Genomic DNA, 23,989 nt, shown 5'->3' with positions numbered 1-23,989 from the left:
GTTGGTGGTTTACAGAATCATAACTTTGTGGACAGAAGCAGCATGTGAAAAAGGCTGTAATTAAAAATCTTCATCAGAAAAGAAACAAATCAGGTTAGCATAGTGACTTCTTGTTCCTCTCCTGCCAACAGAACCTTCAGGAATTTTCGTGAAAAATATAATACCTGGTAGTGCTGCTGACCACAATGGCCAAATTCATGTTAATGACAAAATTGTTGCTGTAAGTAAAATAGTCTGTTTATATATTGTTGTAGAACTAATACTTCATTATATATATCTCAGTGTTAAGAGAACAATGTAGTAAGGACTTTCTAAAGTTAATTAAACGTTCTCCACTTTGCAGAGGAAATAATTTGGTGGTTTGTATGTGTTCAGGTAGATTTGTAACAGAAATGAGCTTTGCCTTGCTGTGGTTAAAATATTCTTTTATATTCAAAGGAGTACTAAATAGTAGTTAACTATGAAAGACGCAGGCATTTGGATTAAAATGTTTCAGAGGGAAGAATCTTGGCTTTTGGCCTGAAGTAAGGATGAGCAGCATTAGCTTCTGTTTGAATTGAATGAGATTTGAGGACGGTTTAGATTTTGCGAGATGTGGCACACTGTTTATGGTCCTTAATGACCGTGTAGCATAGTGTGAGTACAATCAAAATGTTAATAGTCACAATTCAGCTATAAAACCCCAAGATTTATGTGTAGAAATACTTAAAACGATTGAATAACAGTGAATTGAATAATAGCCAATTTTGCATTTACAGTACAAGTAGGAATGAATTACACAGCCCTTTTGTTTAAAGAGATAATATTTATAGAGAGATGATTTTAAATTACTTTTAAAATGTGTGCTGTGCCAGACCTGCCAAAGTCAGCTTCTCTGAGAGCAAAAATTGAAACAACCTTATGCTTTTTATCTGCAGTTCTGCAGGAGAAGCCCCTATTGATGCGTGATCTAACAGTGAGGTGAACAGAGCATTTGGGGTGTAAATTAAAACATCTGAATTAATGTAAGAATTGGGCTGTTCAGAGGGGATTATACAAACAGTTATGTGCATAGGCTTGTGTGGGGCATGTTAGAAATCCATGAGAAAATGAACAGTGATAATGAACTGAACAGAGTTCGAGGTTGGTTGCTCTTGCTGGGGAGCTTCATCCACAATACTCCTCAAGCTGCTTTTTGTAAGCAAAAAAATGAAGGGGAAAATCAGCTCACATGTGTCAGGTTCCTAAGTTCTGTTTTGTGGTTGCCCCATGAAGAGAGAAGAAATTACTGTTGTGTTTTCTTTTGAAATGCTTTTTGAAAATATTATCTAATTAGTGAAATGTAACTGATATAATGAGATTTTTTGCAAATATTGCTCTTTTGGGTGAATAATTCTATAATTTCTGCACAAAATAATGTGGATGTTGCTTACAGTGTCTGGTGCAGCCTAAGAAGGTAGTGTGATTACTATTATGTGATATTATTTTCTTGGTTTAGGTTGATGGAGTTAATATACAGGATTATACCAACCAAGAAGTGGTGGAGGCGTTGCGGAACACAGGACAGACTGTACGCCTTACCTTACTTAGAAGGAAACCTTCTGGTGTTTCTTCAGAAAGACCTTCCAATAGAGGTAATATTTTTCTTTTTTTCAGCAACTGATTTTATTTTTAAGTCAATCTACAGTTACCTAATTTAATGATTAGGACTAGATACCACATGATCCTAGATTTTGTAAGGGTACACTGCAGAAAATTAGATATGTAAGGAGATGGAAAGAAACAGAAATGAGAGATTCAAGGAAATTGAGTGCAAAACTCCTATGTAGCCAAAAAAAAGAGTGGTTAGTGAGGTGGTGTTAGTACTTCATATAATTTGCAGCATCTGATTTATTATTTTTCATCTGTTTTCACAGTGCAGCCAACTGTTCCAGCCTTTGTGTCCCCTGGAGGGACTGAAACAAGTTTGGCCACTAAGAATAAGGAAAACAGAGAACAGAAGGATAATCTTCAAAATGAAAAGAAGCAGGGTCTACATAAAACAGGTGGATGGAATATCTTGCAGTGTCTCTTCTGAGTCTTTGGAATTGTCTTTAGTCCATCTTCACTACTGATGGACTGTTGTGACTTACTCCATCTTTAGCTTTTGCTCTTTAATGCTTTTTATTCAGGTCTCTCTGAACTAAAGATCTACCTGTTGGTTCTGTTAACTCTTCCACCCTACCCTATATCCAAAGTACACTGGCCACAGGTGTGCGGAGGGTGCCTTCTGTGGCATTGTGGAGGTTGCTGGTGACAATGCTGGATAATATTTGCCCCTGTAGCTACCGACCTTCTCTCATAACTGGCTGTCAAGCCATTTGTTAATGCTGTCTTTGATCCCAGTGGTCCATCCAGTTCTCAGCCCATCTAGCAATCATCAAACCCAGGCTATTTCAGATTCCAAATGAGAATGCTGATGTAAATGGTGTCAAAAGCTTCGGTAAAGATGGGGAGTAGTACACCCTTCATCCACAGAGCTGTCTTGGCAGTCAGATTGGTCAGTTATTTGGCAAATCTATATCAGCTGTTCTTGATTTGCCTTCTTACCATTTATGTCTTTGGAAATGGATTCCAAGAGGCCAAAGGTGAGACTGACTGGCCTATAATTCTCTGGATCTTCCTCCTTGCATAAATTTTACCCTTTCCGAGTCATTATTGATTCCCTCTTTGATTGCTGTGTTTTGGTTTGGGGTTTTTTTTTTTTGTAGAGACAGTGGAGCTGCAGCCTTTACAGTACTCTGGAAGGAATCTCATCAGCTCTGTAGAGCTGAATACCTCCAGCTCACTGATCGCTCTTCCTAGCCCTGGTCCTACTCTGACCTGAGGTGTCCTGCTTGCTGTCTTCTCCTGACAGAGAAGACTTGTTCATCCCCCCTGCTGCCAGGGCCCTGAACCAGGTTGCTTCAGTGAACAGCATCAGGAGATGGAACTCTTGGGAGTTCATGTTTACTTCCTGATCCAGTGTTACCTCAGTCACACCTATCTTCTTGCCCTCACAACTCTCAGGCTCCTGCATCTGCAGAGTCTTTTCAAAATATTCTGTTGGTTTCCTGCGCATCCTCTGTGATGCCCATTAGTTGCAGTTTCCCCTTCTGGTGCTGCAGCAACTCCCTCAGACTCGCTTTCTGAGCTCATCCACTTGGCCTCCTACAACATGTGCCCTGAGCTGGAGCCTCCTGCCTCAGGAGCGGTGAGTGAAGCAGGGCTTGCTGAAGGACCAGGGGTGGCTGCAGCAACGGGCAGGGGATCGTGTCTGGTGACATGTCTCCATTTGTAGGTCATTTTCAGGCAGGAGCTCAAATTAGACTTGTTTTTAACAGCGAAGGCAAGGGAGTGCAGGGACAGATCGCAAAGGCATGGATTGCTTTGGGTTTTAACTGAATTCTGAGTCAAAGTTGGAGGCCTTTCCAGAAGGCGCGCTTCAATTACCCTACAGATTTCTGGACTCTTCTGCAGGAGCTTCTGGGTGAATTTCTACAGCTTGTGTTGAAGTCAGCATAAATTATCCTTATGCCTTGTGGTTTATAAGACATGTAGATGTAATAGAGCATTCTAAATTATGGCTGTCAATGAATAACAATGTTGCTATGATTGTGGGAGATCTGTCAGTATTAAAGACAACCTGGAAACGAGAGAAATGTAGCAGTTCCCATATTCCATTCTGTTTTAGTTTTCTGTCCAAGCCTTATAACCAGACATCCTTTGTTGTGACTTTTGCATGTTCCCAGAAATAGGAAGCCAAAACAGAGGTGGTTGAGTAGCTGAGACATGAGGTTATCAAAGCATTATTTTAGCTGCATGAATGGAAAAACATATATTGGTTTGTAGTTACAATGAATGAATAACTTAAGGACTTAGCAGTAGGATGTATTTAGGGGTAGGAGAGCCAAGGGGACTTAAACTTGTTATGACAGGGGCTGGAAAAGAGCAACCCAGGGTGTCCTGTGTCCCATGCCCAGTCCTTTTTTGCTGTGGAACTTCCAGTGAATCAGGTGTTTTTCTACTGAAGTGAACAGTATCTCTGTAGTCAGTTCCTGGCTACTCATGACTGGGTTATCTTGGGTGACAAGCTGCAGTGTCTGCCCTGATGCAAAGAGAACTTTCCAATTAATTTGTTACCTAATCCCTAGTGCTGTGCAAACATGGTATACCAATGCCAGGATCAGTTTATGCTGGGAACTAAAATTGTTTTACCTGGCTCGAAGTTAATAAACTCTGTTAGTCTCAGGGTGTGTTATCTAGATATGCCTTAGTGGTCCCCATTCTGCCAGTAATCAGCTTGGATCCAACTGTATTCCTGAGCCTTTTCCATAGCAGACCCAAACTGCTTTGATGTGGATCTGCTGCCTCTCTATAAATACTCCAAAGCTCTCAGTTCCAAAGGAGTTTGTAACCAAATTGTGTGTATATGAGTGGCTCCCCTTCAATTCTAGTATTGTCCAAATCTTGTCATCCCCTTCCTTGGAGCTCTGCGGAATGTGATGTGGATACACCTGGGTCTGGTAAGGACTTTATTGCCTGGAATCTGTAGCTGCTGTGGGACCAGTGTTGATTCCTTGCAGCGTGGTATATCCTCTGTCTTCTAGTGCATCGTGTGGCAAGTGTGCTATGAGATTTTTCTATTCTCCTGAGTATCCAAGCTCCTCTTACCCTGGAGAATACAGGGTAACATGTTTGTATGCACAGTGTGTCTTGGGGTACCTGAAATTCAAACACTGAAGATACTGTGTGTGCAGTTGGATACTGTCTGTGGTACCATCCAGCAGTGCTGGTCCACACTGGGTCAGCAGGATAATGCAGCGGGCATGGCTTTGAAACTGGGTAGTAAATCAGCAGCATTTAACACAATGGTAAGCAAGTATCATTGTTTGATTAAAATGCGTTTTTTCATAGTGAAAAACCACTTTAAGTTACAAGGGTCTGCAAAAGCTTTATGCAACTATAAAATGTGGGTGTGTATCTCGGTGAAAAAGTTGAAATACTTAGTTGCAAATTTTACTAGTACTGAAATACGGTGTATAAGATTTCACCTCGAAATAGATTTTAATGGCCAGGTTTAAATTCCAAAGGTAGGTGCTTATTTTGGACATGGTGATGGGCAGTTCATTATAATGGTGCTAAAGTAAATACTACTAATTGAAGGTTCTGACTGAACTCTGGAAATGCTTTTAGAAGTTTAATGTAAAAGGTATGTTTTATAAAATATGTATTACTTCCCTTTAAGCCCAGCTGTGTGAAATTCTTATGATATTGTGTTTCCTGGAGAGGTATTAAATAGTAATTCTGGCCAGGGAAGACTCTGCTTAAGCAGTTTTGCTACAAAGGCAACATGGTTTAGGATACAAAGAGCACGAGGCCTGAAACTTTCTGCTAGCAGATGAGAGAGAATTAACGTAACAGCTGCATATGTATGACTGCAGACTGAGCAGAACTACTTTCTTTTGCCTTGCAGTAGCACTCCAAAGCCAAAGATGTGATCATGCTGCTAGTCAGGAGCTTAAAGACAGCAGGGGGGGAAAAACCAAACAGTGGGGCAGATAAAGATAACGTTTGAACAAAGTGCACTGAAGCATAGTCCACATCCTTGTACAGTAAGTTGGTGAAATGAGGAGGAAATTGCAAGAAGAAAAGATCCCTGTTTTGAAGATGCCAGCAATTTTGACCAGGAAAGATGATCGTTACAACACACTTAGGATTTATCCTTGACACTTGCTAATTAGGAGCGGAAAGCTGTATGGAAGTGCAGGCAGAGGGACAGACTAAGTACGTTGGAAATTGTTGCTGGTGAAAGCTGACCCTGCAAAGTGTTTCCATTTCTGAGGCCTTGCACATTCTAGAAGATGTGGTACGTATCTCATGTCATGAGAAATCTGACTGGAAGAGAGACTTTAGAAAGAAACTGCCATGTGGAAAAAGTTGTTTGGGGAAAAAGGAGCATTTTATGTGAATTGAGTGATACCACTGAAATCAAATCTATTTAATCCAAATCCCTCCAGCCAACATTTCCACAGTTCTGAGGAAGTTACAGGCAGAGACTTCAAAGTGTGTTCCAAAGAAAGAAAAGAGGAAACTTCAAATGGAGATGGGTGTCAACACCTGCTCTGAACAATTCATAGATTTTGATAATGTGTTTTGGAAGTGACAAAAAAAAATCTGTATTCAGCCAACTGAATACAGCTCACATTTACTGAGCTGAACTTTGAGCTTAACCGTAAGATTTGTTACTCCTGGTGAACCTTAAAATCTGTATAGGGCTGCACAGGGGATTGTAGGTGCTTAGGGCCTGGGTGTTCATGTTATGACTTCATAATAGCAGAAAAAAAAGACAAGAATTTCTGTCCCTGTGTATTTCTGCAAATAGAAGGAGTAGGAAATGCACCGGTGTTCTGGTTTTGCTGCAGCTGGGAAGAAAAGAGAGCGATCAGCCTGTGCTTGATTACAAGGCTCACAAAGACGACTTCTTAGAAAGTTCAATTAAATTTGAATGGAGGAGAAAAATTTTTACAGAGAGAGTTTATTTCAGAGAGCACTGTGGTCTGTATTTACAAACCCACATTTTTATTCTTGGTGGAGTTTCTTTTTGGTGACAGAAAAGAGTTATCTGAATTGCAGGAATCCTTAAATATCTATATTTTCTTGAGTCTGTAGGTTAAAGATGCTCTCGATATTTCCAAGTGAAACCTCAGTTGTTGGGCTCTGAAGAATGTGGTTTCTTGATGCAGATCAGACAGAATTTGGCTGTCTGGCATGACAGAAAGTGGAAGAGAGAATGATGGGTTATGTTATTGTAAAAGTTAACTCAAATCTTTGCGTTTGAAGTTATAAAATGATGTAATGAGGATTGTATTGCACAGCTCGTGTTTTATCTTTGCAGTCTATGAAGGTGTTGAAAGCAAAGCCATTTGTGTTGGCTTTTGCTAGTAGGTGGGCTCTGAGCTTCTATTGGTGTCTTCAAAATCCCCCCCATTGAGTTATTTTACTCGCTGGTTTCTGTGCAAAATTTGAGATTGTGATTTACATTCTAAATTTCAATGCGACACATCAGCGATATTAACTGGTCTGTCCTTGTCTAGACATCTGACAAACTATTAGTGTCATTTGGGTAAAAAAAACAACAACCAACCAACCACTTTTTGATAATTCAGACCCCAGTTGCTGCTCCTGTAGCTGCTGGATGGAATTTGCTTTTGAGCTTGATTCTGAGCAGTTAAACATTACGTGGAACTTTATATGTGCGCTGAGCTCCTGGCCGAGGTCAAACGCGGGGCAGCCAGTCATTTTATGCTGTCTAGCTCTGTCAAATTGTCTTACACGAATGTAATACTGCCCTGGTTGCAGAAGTAAGAAAGCTGCAAAGATATAAATGTCAAGATAGCCAAGTTCCCACAGAAAGCTGGTTTAGAACTTGAGCTTATATTAAAGCTCATGTTACTTAGTGGCCTAATTAAACTAGACAAGACTTTCTACCTGCCAAATGTATAAATAAAGTCTGTGGCTGCATTGTGCTGACGCGGCCCCTCGATAACAGCAATATCTTGTCAGGTGTTTTGCTTCTTCAGGGGGTTCATTTTGGTGGGAGATGATGCCTCCCTGGAGTGGCAGGCGTTTTTATAGCAACAAAATATGAAGTTGTGTGAAATTTGTTTTGCAGCCGGAAGGAATGATTTATTTGCAGTACTGTATGGTACAGAACTTATATCTCATCAATGCAAGCGTCACCTCTTCTCCTTCTCAGCTGAATAAATCACACATTAGCAGTAGCTGACATTTTGCATTGTTTTCCTTAGAAAGACATTTTTGATTTGTGCTGTTTGATAGACTTGGCTTAATGCTCTTTCCTTTTTGGGATTATTCCCTCTAATCTTTTATTTACACTGAATTTTTATTGGCGTATTTAGAAGTAGATGTACTTCTGAATGTATAATATGCTTCTAAATTTAATATTCACCTTCATATTTAGGAAGAGTCCCATTCCCTCCAGCATACGAGCTGAAATCCAAGTGGGAAAACCTGCTGGGACCCGAATATGAAGTTATGGTATGTTATCTTTCAATAAACTAAACTCACGTATGTTAGTTCTTAAATTACAGATCTGTGAGCTTAGCAGTACAGGCTGTTTATAGAATCGTTTAGTGTATGGAACAGATCAGTAACATCAAATTTTGTTTCCCGTAACATCAACGCTGAAATATAGGAGTGTTATAATGAGTTGTTTTTTTTTAATTCTGTTTGAATACATACTGTTGTTGTACAGATACTAGACAGGAACAGTGATTTAAGGAAGTTAACTGTCCTTTTAAATTGGCATCATAGCAGCCACTTAAAATATGTGGCATTTTTATGATTTCATTTATGATCTATTTGTTTTATTGTGCACTTGGTAAAAAAGGTTCAGGAAAGAGCTCCTGTGTTTTGCAAGGTATCTTAGAATTTTATTAGAAAAATGAAAGAGTGATTTTAAAACATGCTGGGAAAACAGGAAGTAATTCGTGGTGGAGCAATTTCGTGGTGCCAGTGTCTATTAGATATTTCTTCACCTCATATTAAATAATTGCCAAGAAAAATATTGTTTTGATGAATCATCATAAGGAGTTGACCGAAATTGTAATTCGCTACTGCTATCCAGTGCTGCGTTAGCCAGTGAGTACAGATAAAAGACGTTCTTTCTGAAGACCTAAAAAATTCTCAGCGCCACCAAGAAAATGCCCTGTTTGTCTTTGCAATGCTTGTCCGGTTGATTTAGAGACAACTTATTTTTACTACTTGGAGTAGCCATCGTTCCAGTCGCTCCGCTGGAAGATTTAAAGTAGCTTTAAGAATTGCCTTGAGAAACTCATGGCTCCTCTTTCCATTAGCGCTCCTTTAAGATCTGAAGTTCGTGTAGGATTATGTACATGATGCAATAAATCTGTTCGGCTGCCCACTTCAGTTGCTCGGTATTCCCATCCTCACATTTCACCAGCCTGATATTGCTTCCCTTAGCACCATTGCAGTTCCCACAGAGGACAAAAAGCTGCTTAGTTTGTGAAACCGGCCCTTTCTGGTTCTTCAGCTGCAGCCAGCAAAATGGCAGGAGTGAAAATGTTAATGGTTGTTCCTTTTAAATAATAGAAGAAAACTGTTGTGGCAACCCCTTTTTGAAAGTATTTTTTTTATTTTGGTTCTTACCGTTCTTGCCGCCTGTACCTACCTCTGGTCTTGGCTGTGTTCCATTACAACATTTGGTTTGATTTCAGCCTGATGGTTCTGTCCCTGTTTTGCGTTACCCTCCCACACAGCTCCTAGAAAGTCACCCTGAAAGGTGCCTGCGGGTTTGAGTGTCCTCTCTGAAGTATTTATCTTCAGATAAGCCAAAACAAAAAGTTGAGGCTTAGCATTGTTTCCTAGATACTTTGTTAAACTAGAAATTTTCAAAGGAGCTGAAAGTTACCTGACTTTTTGCAGGGCTTTGTATTTTCCGCATCTAATGAGAGTAGCAATCTGCCCAAGCAGATTCAGCTTCAGTGTCCCCAACTCCATCCCTGGGCTATAGAACACCATGGATGTCATCTTATGTGTAAAATTGGAGTAAACTACCTTCTAAGGTTACAGATAAATTATGTTAAGGAAGAAAATTACAAGAAAACTGGTGATGAACATAGTTGTTTTATTAATATTAAACAAAAAATGAAGAAAACTGACAGGATTTCTTGTCACTGTTTTAACTAATCCACTTTGCATTCCAATTTGGTAATTCAGCTCATGTATTTCAAGCCATCTTAGGAACATGCTGCAGAAGAGGATGGTTTAGTGTAGATGTTAGATGGCTATACTATAGCCTGAAGGAATAACTTAAGCTATCATACTCTTCAAATTCTGATTGGCAAGTCAGTGTGGGTATTTGTGTCAAACATAATGGCATTTTGTGCTTATACAGGATTACTGAACTTGACTAAAATCGGCACTCGGGCTTTGGGAATAGGATAATATTGGAGTCTGCTAATAGTGCATAATCACCACATTCCTAAATGTAAATGTTGTGTGTCTGAAAGATTTTCCAGCATTTGTTTTAAATTATTTTGCATCAATGTGACTTTGTTTAAGTACAGTTTGTTTTGTTCATCTTTTTTCTTTTTGCCAGAATTCATAGTTCTGGTAAAGTCTTTAATGTCCTGCTATTGAAAAATATTATGATGTACAATTTTTAGGTTGTGAATGTGGATATGCCCATTACAGATGATTCGGAACTCCAGAAGTACTCAAAGGTATGACTTACACCATGGTTTCCTTCATGTATATTTAATTGAAATGGTTTGAGCAGAAATGAATTTCAGTTTTGCCAAGAGTTTTGAGAGATTTTCAAGATATGTATGTTAATATCGTGCAAAAGAGGTTTGTGGAGTTGATGTGTTTCTGTACTTGTGGGGATGTCTCAGTGAAGAAAGGCCAAAAATTCATAATCAGACATGGCTGTGAGGGACTGTTGGGGATCCATGAATTGCTCCTTCTACTTGAATATCCAGAATGAATTTGGAACCAGAAGGACACTCAGTGTTTCAGCTTAAATAATAAAAAGCCAGAAAATGGCTGAGCTGAAGGAGCAGATACTGCCGGTTATCTCTTCTCCCCACACTGCCATGATTTCTGCTGCCTGGTCTGGGTAGTGTATCAGTTTTGTCTTAGGCTTCGTAATTTTAGCAGACCGAAGACACTTGTGGTTGGAGATTCCCTAGAGAAAAATTCCAAATTAAGGTGGCCCGCTGGGAAAAGGCGAATACAAAAATCAGAGATTTCACCTTGCAGAAACAAGGATGCTGGTATTATTAGCGGTTTGCAGAGGATGTTTCAGGGATATTTTCTCTCCCCCAAAGTAGTGTAGCTCTCTAAGGAGTAAGACAGCTACTCTTGTGATGAGTTTTTTATTGCGATTATGGAATTTCAGTTCTGTTGAAAGCTCACCTTTTGGGTAGGATAGACTTAGGTGGTCTTTTTCTTTGCATTTTTTCCAATATGATAGCATTATTTTAGAATACAGTTCAAACTGCATTTTCCCCTGAAGGGCAGGTTGGTTGTTTTTGTTTGTGCTAACGGTTTCTATAGTGAAATTGTGGACACTTGTGCTGTAACGCAGGTGATATCAGTATGAAGACTTAAACTAAAATCACACAGTAAGATGATTAATTTGGTTGGCCGCTGAATCTTAAATGTGTTTATATTGTGGTAGATAAAGATATATACGTGCTTAGCCATACTTATCTTTTGGCAGCTATTACCCATCCACACTTTGAGATTAGGAGTTGAGCTTGACACGTTTGATGGACATCATTATATATCATCGATTGCTTCAGATGATCCAACTGCAGCACTTGGTCTTCTGCAAGTGGAGGATGAACTTCTAGAGGTAAAAAACCCCACTTCCCCCACCCCAAAATTAGAACTGATAAATTTCCTGTTTGCTTAGCCCTCTTAAAAATGCTTATATTAAATTCTAATTTGGCTGCTGTGTGTGCAATAGTGGTATTCAGGAGTGAGTTGTGGAAGCAGTTGGAGTAGCGCTTTGGGAGTCACATTCATGTTCTTCACTGTTCCATTCCCCCCCTTTATGGACAAAACATCAAATTCTTGTGCCCTGTTAGTGATTTCCTGTTTGTTTTGTGTTTTTTTTTTTTTTTTTTCTGAAATGTTTTAACATGACTATGCAGAGTTATAAGTGCAGCGATAATATTTGTGTTGAATGTGTTCGTATCTATCTGTAGTCCTGTAGCTCAGCCTTTTGAGCAATTTGACCTTAGCTTTTGTGGTGGATAATCTTTCTTAATATTTGTCAGTACTAAAAAATTTACAACCATCCTGAAATAGTGGTTCCTGTTACACATAACAACTTATTTGTTGAGTGTTGAAAGTCCTTTGTGCATATGAAGTGGTACATCAGCCTGTTTAAATATGTATAAAGAGGTATTGGGGCAGCTTTGAAGTTATCAGATTCAGACCCAACCTATTTGCTCAGGAAAAAGATTTATTTGAGAAAATTAAAATTATACCCATTTAGTGTGTGTGGATGTATGTATATCTATCAGTATCTCAGCCTACAAGTGAAAGGACATTAATTTCCTATTGAATAGCTGTTCTTTGTGGAATATTTCAAATTTGATTTTCTTTTTAGTGGATGAATTTTAGTGGACGATTTGAATTTTTTTTTTAGTGGAACATTTAATTGACATCATTGGGAACAGAATTAGGCTTTCTGAAAGATTAGTTTGTTAGGTGTACAGCTCTCTTTCTTTTATTCATTGTTCACCCTTTAACATCAAAAATTCATACTGGTATCACTAAGACCTAAAACACTTTCTTCAGTTATTGCTTAATGGAAGAAATTTTGATTCCTAAAGGAAGGAATAATGAAATGCTGGAATTGTTGTTTAAATTCCTTGGCCACTAAACAAAAAGTTGTATACAAAAAGCAATGATACAGTGCTGTAGAGTAACTTTAATTGCATATACTTAAGTTTTACTTATTACTGTGTACTTAAAATTAAGTTCACAGATATGTCCAGACCTAGTGTGCATAAATTTATTTCTGCTCTGTAGCTGGAAAAAAAAACCCAACAAAATAAAAATGCGCTCGAGGGCTAAAGCTATATATGCCAGGTTGAACCCAGAGTATGTTTTTGCAGCCAAGTTATAAATCCCTTTAAGTAGGGGTTTGCAATGGAAAAAGTGACAACCCCATTCCCTAAACAAGCAGCTCTACCTGGACCTGATACTGTTGGGATTAAAAAGTGATCAGCAAGGAATTTTTCTTTAATATATAGTGAGGTTGAACGTTGATTATTTTTAATGATGTGTTTGAATTATGATAGAAACTGTGATATTTTCTTTTACTTTCCCCTAATTTTAGTTAATTTCATTGTGTTCTTTTTTAAGAGTAAATTGCTTCCTTGTGTCCTTCTAGGTTTGTTATAAAATTTCCCTCGCTCCCATTTGATGGCACAAGTAACTGGGGCGGTGTGGTGAATGAATGGGCCGTAGGGCACCTTGTGCGTTGATTTTTGGCGGCTGCAAAAGCAGAAATGGGACCCCCTGGGTCTGCCCCATCAATCGCAGTACGCTGAGGTTTGCTGGGAACTCCCCACCACGCTGCCGCTCTCAACGCATTTAAAAAATCCTTGTGTAGATACTTCTGCTTAAATAATTAACTAATGGAGGAGCCTGATAGCTCAGCGGTTGCTGTAATTCTTGCCGAAAAAACCCCGTAGCCGTTTGCCTTATGGCGTTGGAGGTCAGTTATGCCACTCTCAATTTTCCTCCTTGGCTGGGTTATAGTGTGAGGGAGAACTCTGTGTTTCCCAGCAGTATGAGCTATATTTATACTGTAAAAAGCACGAGGGAAAGGGGCGGGGGGAGGAAGAGGTGAGCAGGAAGAAAATGGTGGCTACAGTGAGATTGTGGGGAGGTTTGCACAAGATTGAGTCCCTCTAAAGAACATGGAAATCTGGGAAGTACGTGGTGAGGCTTTGCCTCAAGTCCACAGGTACAGAGGTGTGTATGTTGTATATTTATGTGCTATATTTTCTGGGATCAGATGGGGTTCATCTGCATTAGCATTGCAGTTTGGGTGTGAAGTATTGAAGAGATTCTCCAATTGTCTCCACTTGTGCTGTGGTTCATGTTGTGGAGTGGACTCAGATGATGTGTTCTGGGGTCCTAAACTGACTTTGGGCTGATCATGAGAATGGACTTCAGAGAGCCTGAAAGAAACCCCAGAAAAAGCCCTGAAATACACATACTGTTGGGATTCAGTCCATAGCGTGAATTGGGTGATACCCCTGTTCTTTTGGGGCTGTGCTGCTCATCACCGTGGATGATGGTCACTTCTGGGACACCTACTGGCATTCTGCTGTCCTTGTATCTACAGATAGTGCTGTGTACCCTCAAGATATTGCAGACTGATGAGGATGAATCACTGTAGTTTTAGTTTCCTCATGAAGCACAACTGCAGAATCCCATTTTAAAGTGGCATTATTATGTATCCATCTACCTTTTTTTTCTTTTAAGTCAGTGGTTTAAAAAATCCGTTAACAATGGCATTATAGTCTTCTGTTGTCACTCAGGATCTAAAGCTCATGGGCTGATAAGCTTTGACCCTTGTCAGGGTTTTCCAATTAATTGCTTACTGTAATCGCTTGCTTTCTTACTATATAAACATTCTTGCATGTTTTCAGTAGGATCTATTTCAGTTTCAGCCTTTTTTTTTGCTTTTTAAACAGACAAAGCTGCACTAGTTCTGTCTTCAAGGTTTTGATTAGAACTCAATCTACTCTTAAAATATTTTTGGAAATTAGTATTCTCTTAACTTCAAACACGTAAGCCGAATGCTAAAAAAAATCCACAACAAAACTGCAGGTGAGAATGAGATAATAATCCTGGGAAAGATTTAGGCCAGGAAAAGTCATGAGCAGAAAGCCAGTTAGAGGAGGCTAAAGAGAGCAGAGACATGAGGTAGCAGTAGTCACAAGATCTTACAGATGAAGTTTAAATCTTACAGTAAAGCATGTATACTTCAGAAGCATATGCTAATAAAACTATGCAGCTTTGCCAGAATCCCTCAGTAAAATTAGACTTTCACATTCAGCTGGGGAAAGACGTATGCAAAAAAAAAAAAAAATTAATAGAAGAATCTGGTTGATATCCTTTTAATTATCTTAGTGTGGATGTGCATTTCCCTTTCTGTGTAGGTCAACGGTGTTCAGCTGTATGGCAAATCACGCCGTGAGGCGATCACTTTTCTGAAGGAAGTGCCACCCCCGTTTACGTTGGTTTGCTGCCGGCGGCTTTTTGACGATGGCAGCGAGTCTCTTGTGGACGAGCCCACCCTGGGAGTTGCCCCTCCAGAACAAAAGGTAAACTCCTCATGTCATTCAACTATATTCGACAGTGACTTTTTGAAAAAGCTGCATATATTTCTGAGAAAGTGATTTAGCTTTCTAAAGACAGTGTTTCTGTTTCCCTTTGGCTGTTCCATTCAGACCGCTTTTCAGTCTTAAATAACATTTCCTAAAATGTGTAGCTATATGAGGCAGTTTTGTATTAAATTGTCATATAAAGCTGCCTTTTCCGTTCACTTTGGGCTCGTAAGGGACAGCTAGCGTTTCAGTGAAAGATACTTCATGTTTGCAACACTGGCACTTTTGCTACAGTTTATACAGGTTGGCCATGAGAAACTTCATTGTACTATAAATACAAGGTAGGTAAATCACCGAGCATGCTGACTATGTACATCCCATTCATCATTCTTACACTTAATAGGTGAGTGAAAGCTCTGAATTACCCTAAATCACATCCTTGCCCCCATTAGCTGATTGCTTTCACGTTCTGAGCAGGTTTTTATAGAACTGGAAAAAAAAAAGAAACTTAATGTTTCTTTCCATTGCAGAAGCTTTAAAGTCTCAGACTAAAGCTTGACACTTGTAATGGTTGTTCCTATTTATAAAAAGTATTTACACCTTGACTTCTCGTCTTTTCTGATATTTTCTGATCTAATTACCTCTAAGGGGGAGAGTTGAACTATGGATGTTTCATGGAAGAATAAGGTGTACAGTATTACACCTTTTTGGAAAAGGCCCTTTCTGTTGCAACAGAACTTGTTGCACTGTGGGTTTTTTTGTGGTTGTGTTTTACTGAACATTTTCCATGTGCATCCTTCAGTTGCACATCTTTGCCATAAGGTGATACTGAGAGAAGAGGGGCTGCCTTCTCCTTAGAGCAATCTCACAATTATTCTGCTTCTTTTTGTCAAAAGTATCAAGGAAGAGTGTGTGGAAGAAAAACTTCCTTTTGCCTCCTGGCAGTGCTCTGCGAAATAGGCATATTTGTCCAAAGAAATAAGGTTAAGTCAGTGCAAAGGTAATGGTATAAGGTTTTCAATGGGTTTCTTGGGACATCACACATTGATGCTTGGTAAAGATTGTATTGATAAAATACCAGTAATGTTAAAACACGCATTTTAAGTTGGACAACAACAGATGCCTTTTTGGAAGATGTGTTTATGAAGCTGTCCTAACGCAACAAAATTGGGCAACTATACCTCTGTCGTTTACACCTTAGCACAAAAATTGTGAAAGAAACAGCTTTTTTTTTTTCATATTAGATACTGTTTGTGTAGTTGTAAGAATTTTTTGTTTGCATATTTAATGTCACAAGGATCAGATGTGCCTATCGCCTGGTCTTTCTCTTGGCTGCTTGTGGTTAAATCTTTTATGCTAAGATATTTATTTTTCCTTTATGCATCTAATGGGACAGATGAAGTTCATCAACATGTGACAGGTTAGTAATATTATATAACAACTAATTTGACTAATACATGAGTATTTTTATGCCAGGTAGGGTACCAATGCTCAAAACATGTAGGCAGAGTCCCAGGAGAGTATCTGAGGCAGCAAGTTGGAGAAAACTGGGTGCATAATGTTCAATGAAATTGTAATTACATAAAAGGCCATGTTTTAGGGCACGTGTGAGCCATTAATGATCAAAATATTTAGGGAACAGTGTTTGTAAAGAACCGGAAGAATAATATTTGAACTAGAACTTTTATTTTTCAGGTGAAACCTGAGGAAGACATTAATCCTGAGGAAGAAGGGGAATTAGCATTATGGTCTCCGGATGTGAAGGTTATTCAGCTGGAGAAAGACAAAAATGGTTTAGGATTCAGCATTTTGGACTATCAGGTATACTCTTCTGTATAACTAAATACTGAAAATCCCTCTGATCCTTTGTCTTGTGTGGTGCCTTAAAATGTTTTGTGATGTTGATCATGGGTAATCGACTTGGAATTGTGTAGAGAAAAGTAATTTATTTTGAGGCCAAATCTATGAAGTGTAGTGTAGAGCTTGTTCTAAACTGGTCTGATTATCAGATGTGATAAAGTGCAAAAATCTTTAATCAAACTCTACCTTATAACTCTGAGTTTAATGGTTAAATGTTGGGGGCAAATTCGGTTTTGTTTTATTTTGTTTTAACTTGGAATGACTTTTCAACTGTGAGAGTAGCCAGCGAACTTTCTTAGGTATTGCAACATCATTTCCTATGTACCAAACTTAGTGAGTCTTTTTACTTTTTCTCCCCTTGTTGCCCCAAATCACCTTTCATTTACAAATAGAGTATAGACCCATTTGTAATACATTGAATACATTTCATTTATTAGCATAAGAATAGAGATTAAAGAACCTAATTAATAATCTTTCAGTTACACTTCTCTGTTTAAACTATTAAACCAGGATGCCAGAGATATGGATGGAATTTCCAGGGGGCAAGGGGGGTGTGAGAGGGGCAGCTGACTTTCAAAAGTCATTCGTAGCTTAAAATTTGGTTTCTCCAAGAAGAACCATTTTGAGGTAGGTTATACACTTGTTAAATTCCTTAGGAATCAACTGACAAGTCTTTAATTGGGGGAAAATTCTACTCAAATTCATGAATCCTTCTTTCAAAAATATTGCCTTCAATGAAATATATAGAAACTCTCAAAGTCTGTGGTCAGAGTGAAATGTTATTCATTTTTCTAGTCAATGTGATGTATTTTTAAACCTCTAGCCATCATATTTATAAAGTAAATTAGCTGGATCACTCTCCATAATAATATACACATCACATATGAATGCTGCCTAAACATTTTAGTTTAATAAAATGTGTTCAACTGTTGTGCATAAATGTCAAGTGATATAAAATTCACTTTTTGATACAATAAGGCATGAATTGGGAATGAATTAGAATAAAAAAATATTTGAAGTATTATGCAAAACCATTAATTCTATATTTTAAGCAGTGTGATTTAAGATTACTGAAAATAGATCCTGTTAGTCATTTTCGCTGACACATGTTGGGTGGCAGTGCCAGCTTTACTGTAGAGTTGCTGGGAGTCTTTACAGAGCAGTAATACACAGATTTGCTTTTAAGTTCTCATATAATCAGAATTAATGAAGGCTTTAATAACAGGCTTTTTATTTACTTATTCACAGATGCAAATACATGAGCAATGTTGTGGTACTTTCAGCTAAATTTAAATACATTCTAATCAATTCTAAATGAGTGGTAAACCACTTAATCTCAGATCTTTATAATTTTGAGATATTTATGTATAAAGTATGTTCTTTTGTTTGGGATTTGCCTCTTAGATCTCTTACACTTTTCATCATCTGCAGATTAATTTTTATAGAGAGATATCTGTGACTCTGTGTGTGTTTATGTAAATACATCCATCACATTCTTGAGAGCAGGGCAAAGAAAATAAATAATTGTCCATGCTAGACTGGAGATGGGAGGAAAAAAAGTATGTGGTTCCTGAGGGACTGTTCAGAATTCCTAAAGCAGATTTGCTGAGATGCACAAAAGTACGGTGAAGTGTTTAACTGTGGCTGAAAGGACCTGGAGACCTGACTCTGTTTGCTGTATTTCTTTTTGCAGTGTTACCCTTTTATAAAAATGAAAGCTATTTTTTTCCAGACACATACTTTTCGCTTTGCAAAATAAGTCTCAAGCCTTATAATGGTAAAGAGCGCTGCATGCACTATATACCTGCTGTTGATTTTGCCTATTTTCAGTAATCATATGATTTTTTTTAATGAAGATGGATATTCACATGGCCAAGCTTCTTGTATCTACATGAGGTTGATTAGTGAGGGACCAACCTATTAGTGTCGATGGAGGCAGGATGGAGAGGAAAATGCTTTTTACGAGGAGATTCTGAGCAGAAGGTCTATTTGTGGTGCTCAGAATCACCCTCCTAAGTGCTGCCTCACTCTCTCTGACCCTCACAGATGTTCAAGGAAACTTTGGTGTGATGCTCCCAACCTGGAGGTGATGTGACTGTATCCCAGGTTTTTAAGATCACATTATTTCTGTAGCTGTTGGTTCAAATGTCACTTCAAAAATACCAGCAGGACTTCAGAAAGATCAGCAGGAACAGTGAAATAATATTACAGGAGGAAAGAGGGACGCGAGAGGCTTTTTACCTTTTCATCCTAATTTAGATTATAGAATTAGGTGTGATGCTGAATACCCTCATCCTATATAATTTATGATATTTGTCTCTTTGTTTTCTCAAACCTGACTACATGGTGTAAAGGGCCTTGGACCTCAGTTGGCTAAAACGCTGTGCTTCCCAAGTCACACTCTGAAAAACAGCAGAAAGAAAAACTCTTCATGAGCTAGCATAGGAATCTGAGTATGTAGAAAACCAAATGCTGAGATCGAGAAATTATTACTCTAGTATATTAATTTTTAATGGGCTGTCTTTCTAATAATGTTTCATCTATCAAATAAATGATAAGCATATCCCAAGTGACTTGCAGGATATTCCCAGAAATGTACAAGCATAATTCCAATGCCTATATATTTTAATGAACTAATTACAAATTAATTATACCAATTATGCCTAATCAATAGTATTTCTACTTTGTCCTGTGTTTTCTTTTGTCTGTCTTTAGGGATTTAAATGCTTGAAACAGAGCTTTCTTATTTTCCTAGTCAGGTACTTCTGGAAGAATTATACACATGCTTTGAAAACTTTGGGATACCATTAGAGCAACACAGACTTGAACCTTTTATTGTCACAAGACTGTATTTATATAGGATACTGTTCAGCTTCATGTGATCCCTATGTATAAAAAAATAAAATCTTTTTTCCCCTTTGCTGAATGTCCTAATTAGTAATTATATCTAGAATCTTTGAGGATGCTGCTTTGCTAGCAAGGTCAATACTTGGCACGAGAGGAGGTGGATGGGGAGGCTGATCCTTTGTATTCTCAAAATGATCAGTTTCACTGGATTTGTCACCTGGTGTGATGGCTTATTTAAATAAGAAACACCGAAGAGGTCTTAGAGTGAAGTCTTCTGCGTATTTTCCTATTGTCACTTCTGTGTTGGGATCTTGTCAAAGCTCTTAGGCCGGGCACTGCTTTTTCTTGATAACGCTCTGATGAGAAGCCTGCGGAAGGAGCAGCAGCAGCGGCGGTGCCAATGGGCTCTGCATGTGACGGGCGTTTTCGGCTGATAACACATCGTGCCGAGCGGAGCCCCGAGGGGCAGTGTTGCGGTGCTGGTGATTCCATCTCAAACAGGGACCCTGCCCCCCTCTTGGCCATTAAAAAGGTGTGCTGTTCAGACTTCGGGCCAACTTCTCCGTGAAGTAATACACTGTACCTCCCTTAATTTCCTTGTAATTTCACTTGGAGGGGTTGCTCTCTTTTTCACCTCTTAACTAACTTTTATGTAGTGTTGCTGGCACAGTTAGCGGCAAGTATGTTTTGATGGTGAATGGGGGACCCAGTGCACTGTTTGTAGAGTGCTCTGGGATCAGCTGTGATGCAAGGGCCTATGGTAAACCTATTTATTGTTCTTTGTCAATAGAGGTGAAAGTGTCTAGCTTAACGGTAACTTTGTCTAGCCTGAAGCTCAACCTCCTAGCCAGAAAGTCAAAAGCTAAGTCGTTGTTATTGGGACCAATCCTTTTTCTTGGAATGAAATGAAAACTGAAAAAGGCATCAGGGTGAAATAGAGAAGAAATGCTGTATAAAAAATGATGGCGATTCCAGGGCATGAAACCAAGAAAAACCACACAAGATGGAGACTTCTATAGAAAAAGAAGAGACTACATTAGAAAAAAAAGTACTTTGAATGGCCCTGAAACAGTGTTTACCAAAGACCTGGCACGTGCAGGCCAGCAGATTCTGTCAGCGATGTTTTACAGATATATTGCAAAAACCACAGGTAGCTGAATTGCAGATTTCTTGAGGCAGTATTGACCAGAAGGGAACTCGAATGGTCTGATGAGCTTTTATCAAATTAAAGAAAAAGCTGAATAGACTTTATGTGGAGCTTAATTCACTCTACTTTGAAGTCAGAGGGCTGGAATAGAGAGGGCTGACGTTTCACGTAACTCTTCGGCGTGCCTGGGAGATGCTGCTTCTCTGTCTTATTTCAAAGGTGATTTCCGAGTGCCGCCTGCCTGGCAGACCTGCTGGAAGAGCTCCCAGCCTCACCTGCTCCAGGTGGTCCCTGTAAATATCTGCCTGTCCGTGGAAGCTGGAACAGGCACATCAGCCCTGGGTTAGCTTCATGTTACCCAGACCTGAAACAGCCTGAAATCAGTGCTGAAGTGGTTCTTACTGTAGCCTGGTGATAGGGACTCCACAGCTGCCGTATTCCTGGGCTTATCCTCGTTATCATTAGCAGTTTTTTCTTACTGTTGGACTGAAGTCTTTTTTTTATGGTGCACATTCAGCAGATTATGTTTTGTCCTTCTCCCAGGGAGCATGTGAAGCAATTGTTTTCTTCTTTAACAAAATCACTGCATAGTCATTCATGGCAGGAAGTGAAGCAATTTAAGTGTCTCCAAATATCTTTCCTCTTTATACCCCAAACAAACAGGCTCCAGATGTAGAGTTACAAAAAAGCAAACTGACTTCTTATTTGTAGAAGATGGTATTCAACTAGATTATATATTTTTTCTTTTTTTGGACTGTTCAACAGCAATATGTGGGCTGGAATGCTTTGACATGTTGCTAGCTGAACATTTGCCCTCTTGAGATAATTTGAGCTTTGTCTGTCTTGTGATAAGTTTGTTATGAACAAAGAAGCATATTCACGTCCTTGTTAAGCACATTTTCACCTGACCATGTGATGGAAACCTGTGGCTTATTGGCAAAAGCTGCACAGTTGTATTAAAAAGCGGTTTTACAATGGCTATCAGCTTGGTACTGGGAAAACTGATAAAGGCAGCTTTTCTCCCATCTCTACAACCCATCCACATTCATTAACATCAAAGTTCTGTAAGCCTCAGTACCAACTGTGTTGGTACTCATCTCACGGAGGATTTGCTCCTCTCCCCCTATGGGAAAGTTCTGCATCCTTTAAATCATATTAAGCTGTTTCATTCGTAAAATAATTCTTAATAGTGTGTCATGAATTGAATTCAATGTAGCTTTTTGAAAAATTCTCTTGGAGTTCAGCTTAATACTACTTTTGAGGACAGAAGAGCTTGGTGAATGCAATTGAGCACATTCCTGGTCAAGTTTCTAGGGCGTTCGTGATGAGTGGTTTCCAAAACCTCACTGCAGCAGTACTAAAAGCATTAGGAGACCAGAAACCGCTTTAATAAGAAATCAAAGAGCCTGTGTATCTCAGCGTGAGATACAGACAGGAAGGAGTAGCTGCTGAGCTGGAGGAGCTGGAGAACTGTGCTGCAGGGAGTCACGTTAGGGGCTTGGGCATGTCCTGACATGGAGCCAGGGGGGTCATGATCTGACTCTTCAAGTGAGAAGTCAGGAAGGAATCTTGTGTACAGCGACATAACCTGGGGGTGCCCTCCTGTCCTGTGTGAGGTGCGACAGCCTCTGGATGATACCTGAGTTTGCAGAGAAACTGGAGCGTTACTGAGAACATCTGTTTTTCTTTGGTTTGTCTCATCTCCTTGAAATAAAGACTAAGCAGTATTATTATTGTTAACCCATAGAAGTTTTTTCTCTGTTCCCCCAAATTCTACCGATCTGGTTGTTCTTTTTCATTTCCTGCTAAGAGCAATGGTTTTTAATAAAAACAAAACAAAAAAACCACCACCAAAACAAAGAAATTCATTATTATTCCACAGTTATCTTCTGCCTGCAAGAGAAGGTGAGAATTTAAAGGGACAAAACTGCAGCTAGATTTTCTCTTCAACACTTGGCAAATCTCAACAAGGGCAAGGTAATGTGGATGAGACTAGAGGAAACTCTGCAGCTGAATGCTGTTTATCTATTATAAAAGCTGTGCTGGTCTTTCAGCAAGCATATGGAGATGATGGAGCAATGGGCGTGTAAAAGCTCAACTGAGACAGCTCTGAATCTGTTCTGAACTGATGAGATTCGAGGTGTATATTGTTTGCTGATGGATAAGCATGAAGAATTCTGAAAACTTGAGGAAGTTATGAGGTATTCTGTTTTCTTAATACCTCGCCCTTCTGGAAGATGCTGCTCCCCTAATCCAAATAGTGTTGCTATAGTTGGAGGGTTTTTTTCTGTTCTCACTGCATTTCAGAGTTTTTGTCTGGCCCTCTGTTTTTACCATCCACATTGTTCCAAGTCTTCCTTGGGCCAAGTCACTGTTCACAGATCCTTATTGCAAAACAAATGGCCTGTCCAGTCTCCCCACCTTTCTTTTGCAGTTTTTTCTCTAGCAAATTTTCCACAATTAATGTGTTTGATGGTGCAGGCTCTCTGTGCAGAGAGCCCTGGTTTGTTTGAAAACACCTACTGCACTTGCACAGCCTGTGGGCTTCGTGGATTTTTACTTCAGGGATTGTTTGAACCTGAAAGCTGATCAAACTCAGAATGTGCATTAAGAGCACTGAGTGCAGGTTATGTAGGTGTGATACCATTTATAACTTTTCCCTTGGCTTGTTGGTGTTTTTTTCTTTATTCCCACATGTCTCTACTCCGTCTTTATCTCATCTACACAGTGGCTTTCCTCCATTTCCTTATGAGTTCAGGGGTTTTTTTCCTTATCTCTGTGGCTTTTCCCTGTAGTCAGCATTGAGTGTGTTTTTTCTGGAGCTGGAAGGTCTGAAAGTATAAGATATTAAAGAGAGTCTAATGAATGTAATCCCTGTGACTTCAGCTCTGTTGAGAGCAAATATGAAAGTCAGATGAAACCTTTAGGTTGATTGAAAAGCTTGATAAATTAAAAGATAACTACAAGCACCCGAGTCCACTGCAGTGACACTTTCAAAACTACCATAGCTGGCGCCTATCTTTGATCTGCTCATTCGAGAGGAGCAATAGTGGGGAAGATCTTGTTCTTTTGATGCTTCCCTGGAGGCACTTTTGTCCCAGCTCTGCTGATGATGAACATTCACGTGGCGCTCGCCTGCTCTGCCAGCCCTGTGCAGGTTCCAGTCATTCCTCCTTGCTGCAGAAGACCTGTAGGGCTTCAGATCGCACATGATGAAAGCCTGGTGTGGGAA

The 23,989-nt window shown here is 39.3% G+C and overlaps 1 protein-coding gene across 7 annotated transcripts in view; it reads left to right on the top strand.

The window, feature by feature from the left end:
• The window catches only part of PATJ (PATJ crumbs cell polarity complex component), a 145,646-nt gene that overhangs the window by 20,156 nt on the left and 101,501 nt on the right, over nt 1-23,989 (top strand). For all 7 annotated transcript variants that reach the window (XM_065842696.2, XM_071810103.1, XM_065842693.2 and 4 more), the window contains 8 exons: nt 132-220; nt 1,478-1,613; nt 1,896-2,024; nt 7,982-8,058; nt 10,209-10,265; nt 11,267-11,401; nt 14,736-14,900; nt 16,599-16,724. In XM_065842696.2, the coding sequence (XP_065698768.2) occupies nt 132-220; nt 1,478-1,613; nt 1,896-2,024; nt 7,982-8,058; nt 10,209-10,265; nt 11,267-11,401; nt 14,736-14,900; nt 16,599-16,724 (914 nt within the window). The remainder of the gene's footprint in view (nt 1-131; nt 221-1,477; nt 1,614-1,895; nt 2,025-7,981; nt 8,059-10,208; nt 10,266-11,266; nt 11,402-14,735; nt 14,901-16,598; nt 16,725-23,989) is intronic.

This window comes from Patagioenas fasciata, chromosome 6, assembly GCF_037038585.1.
Source record: "Patagioenas fasciata isolate bPatFas1 chromosome 6, bPatFas1.hap1, whole genome shotgun sequence".
Taxonomy (NCBI): Eukaryota; Metazoa; Chordata; class Aves; order Columbiformes; family Columbidae; genus Patagioenas; species Patagioenas fasciata.
This window is presented reverse-complemented; position numbering and strand designations above follow the sequence as displayed.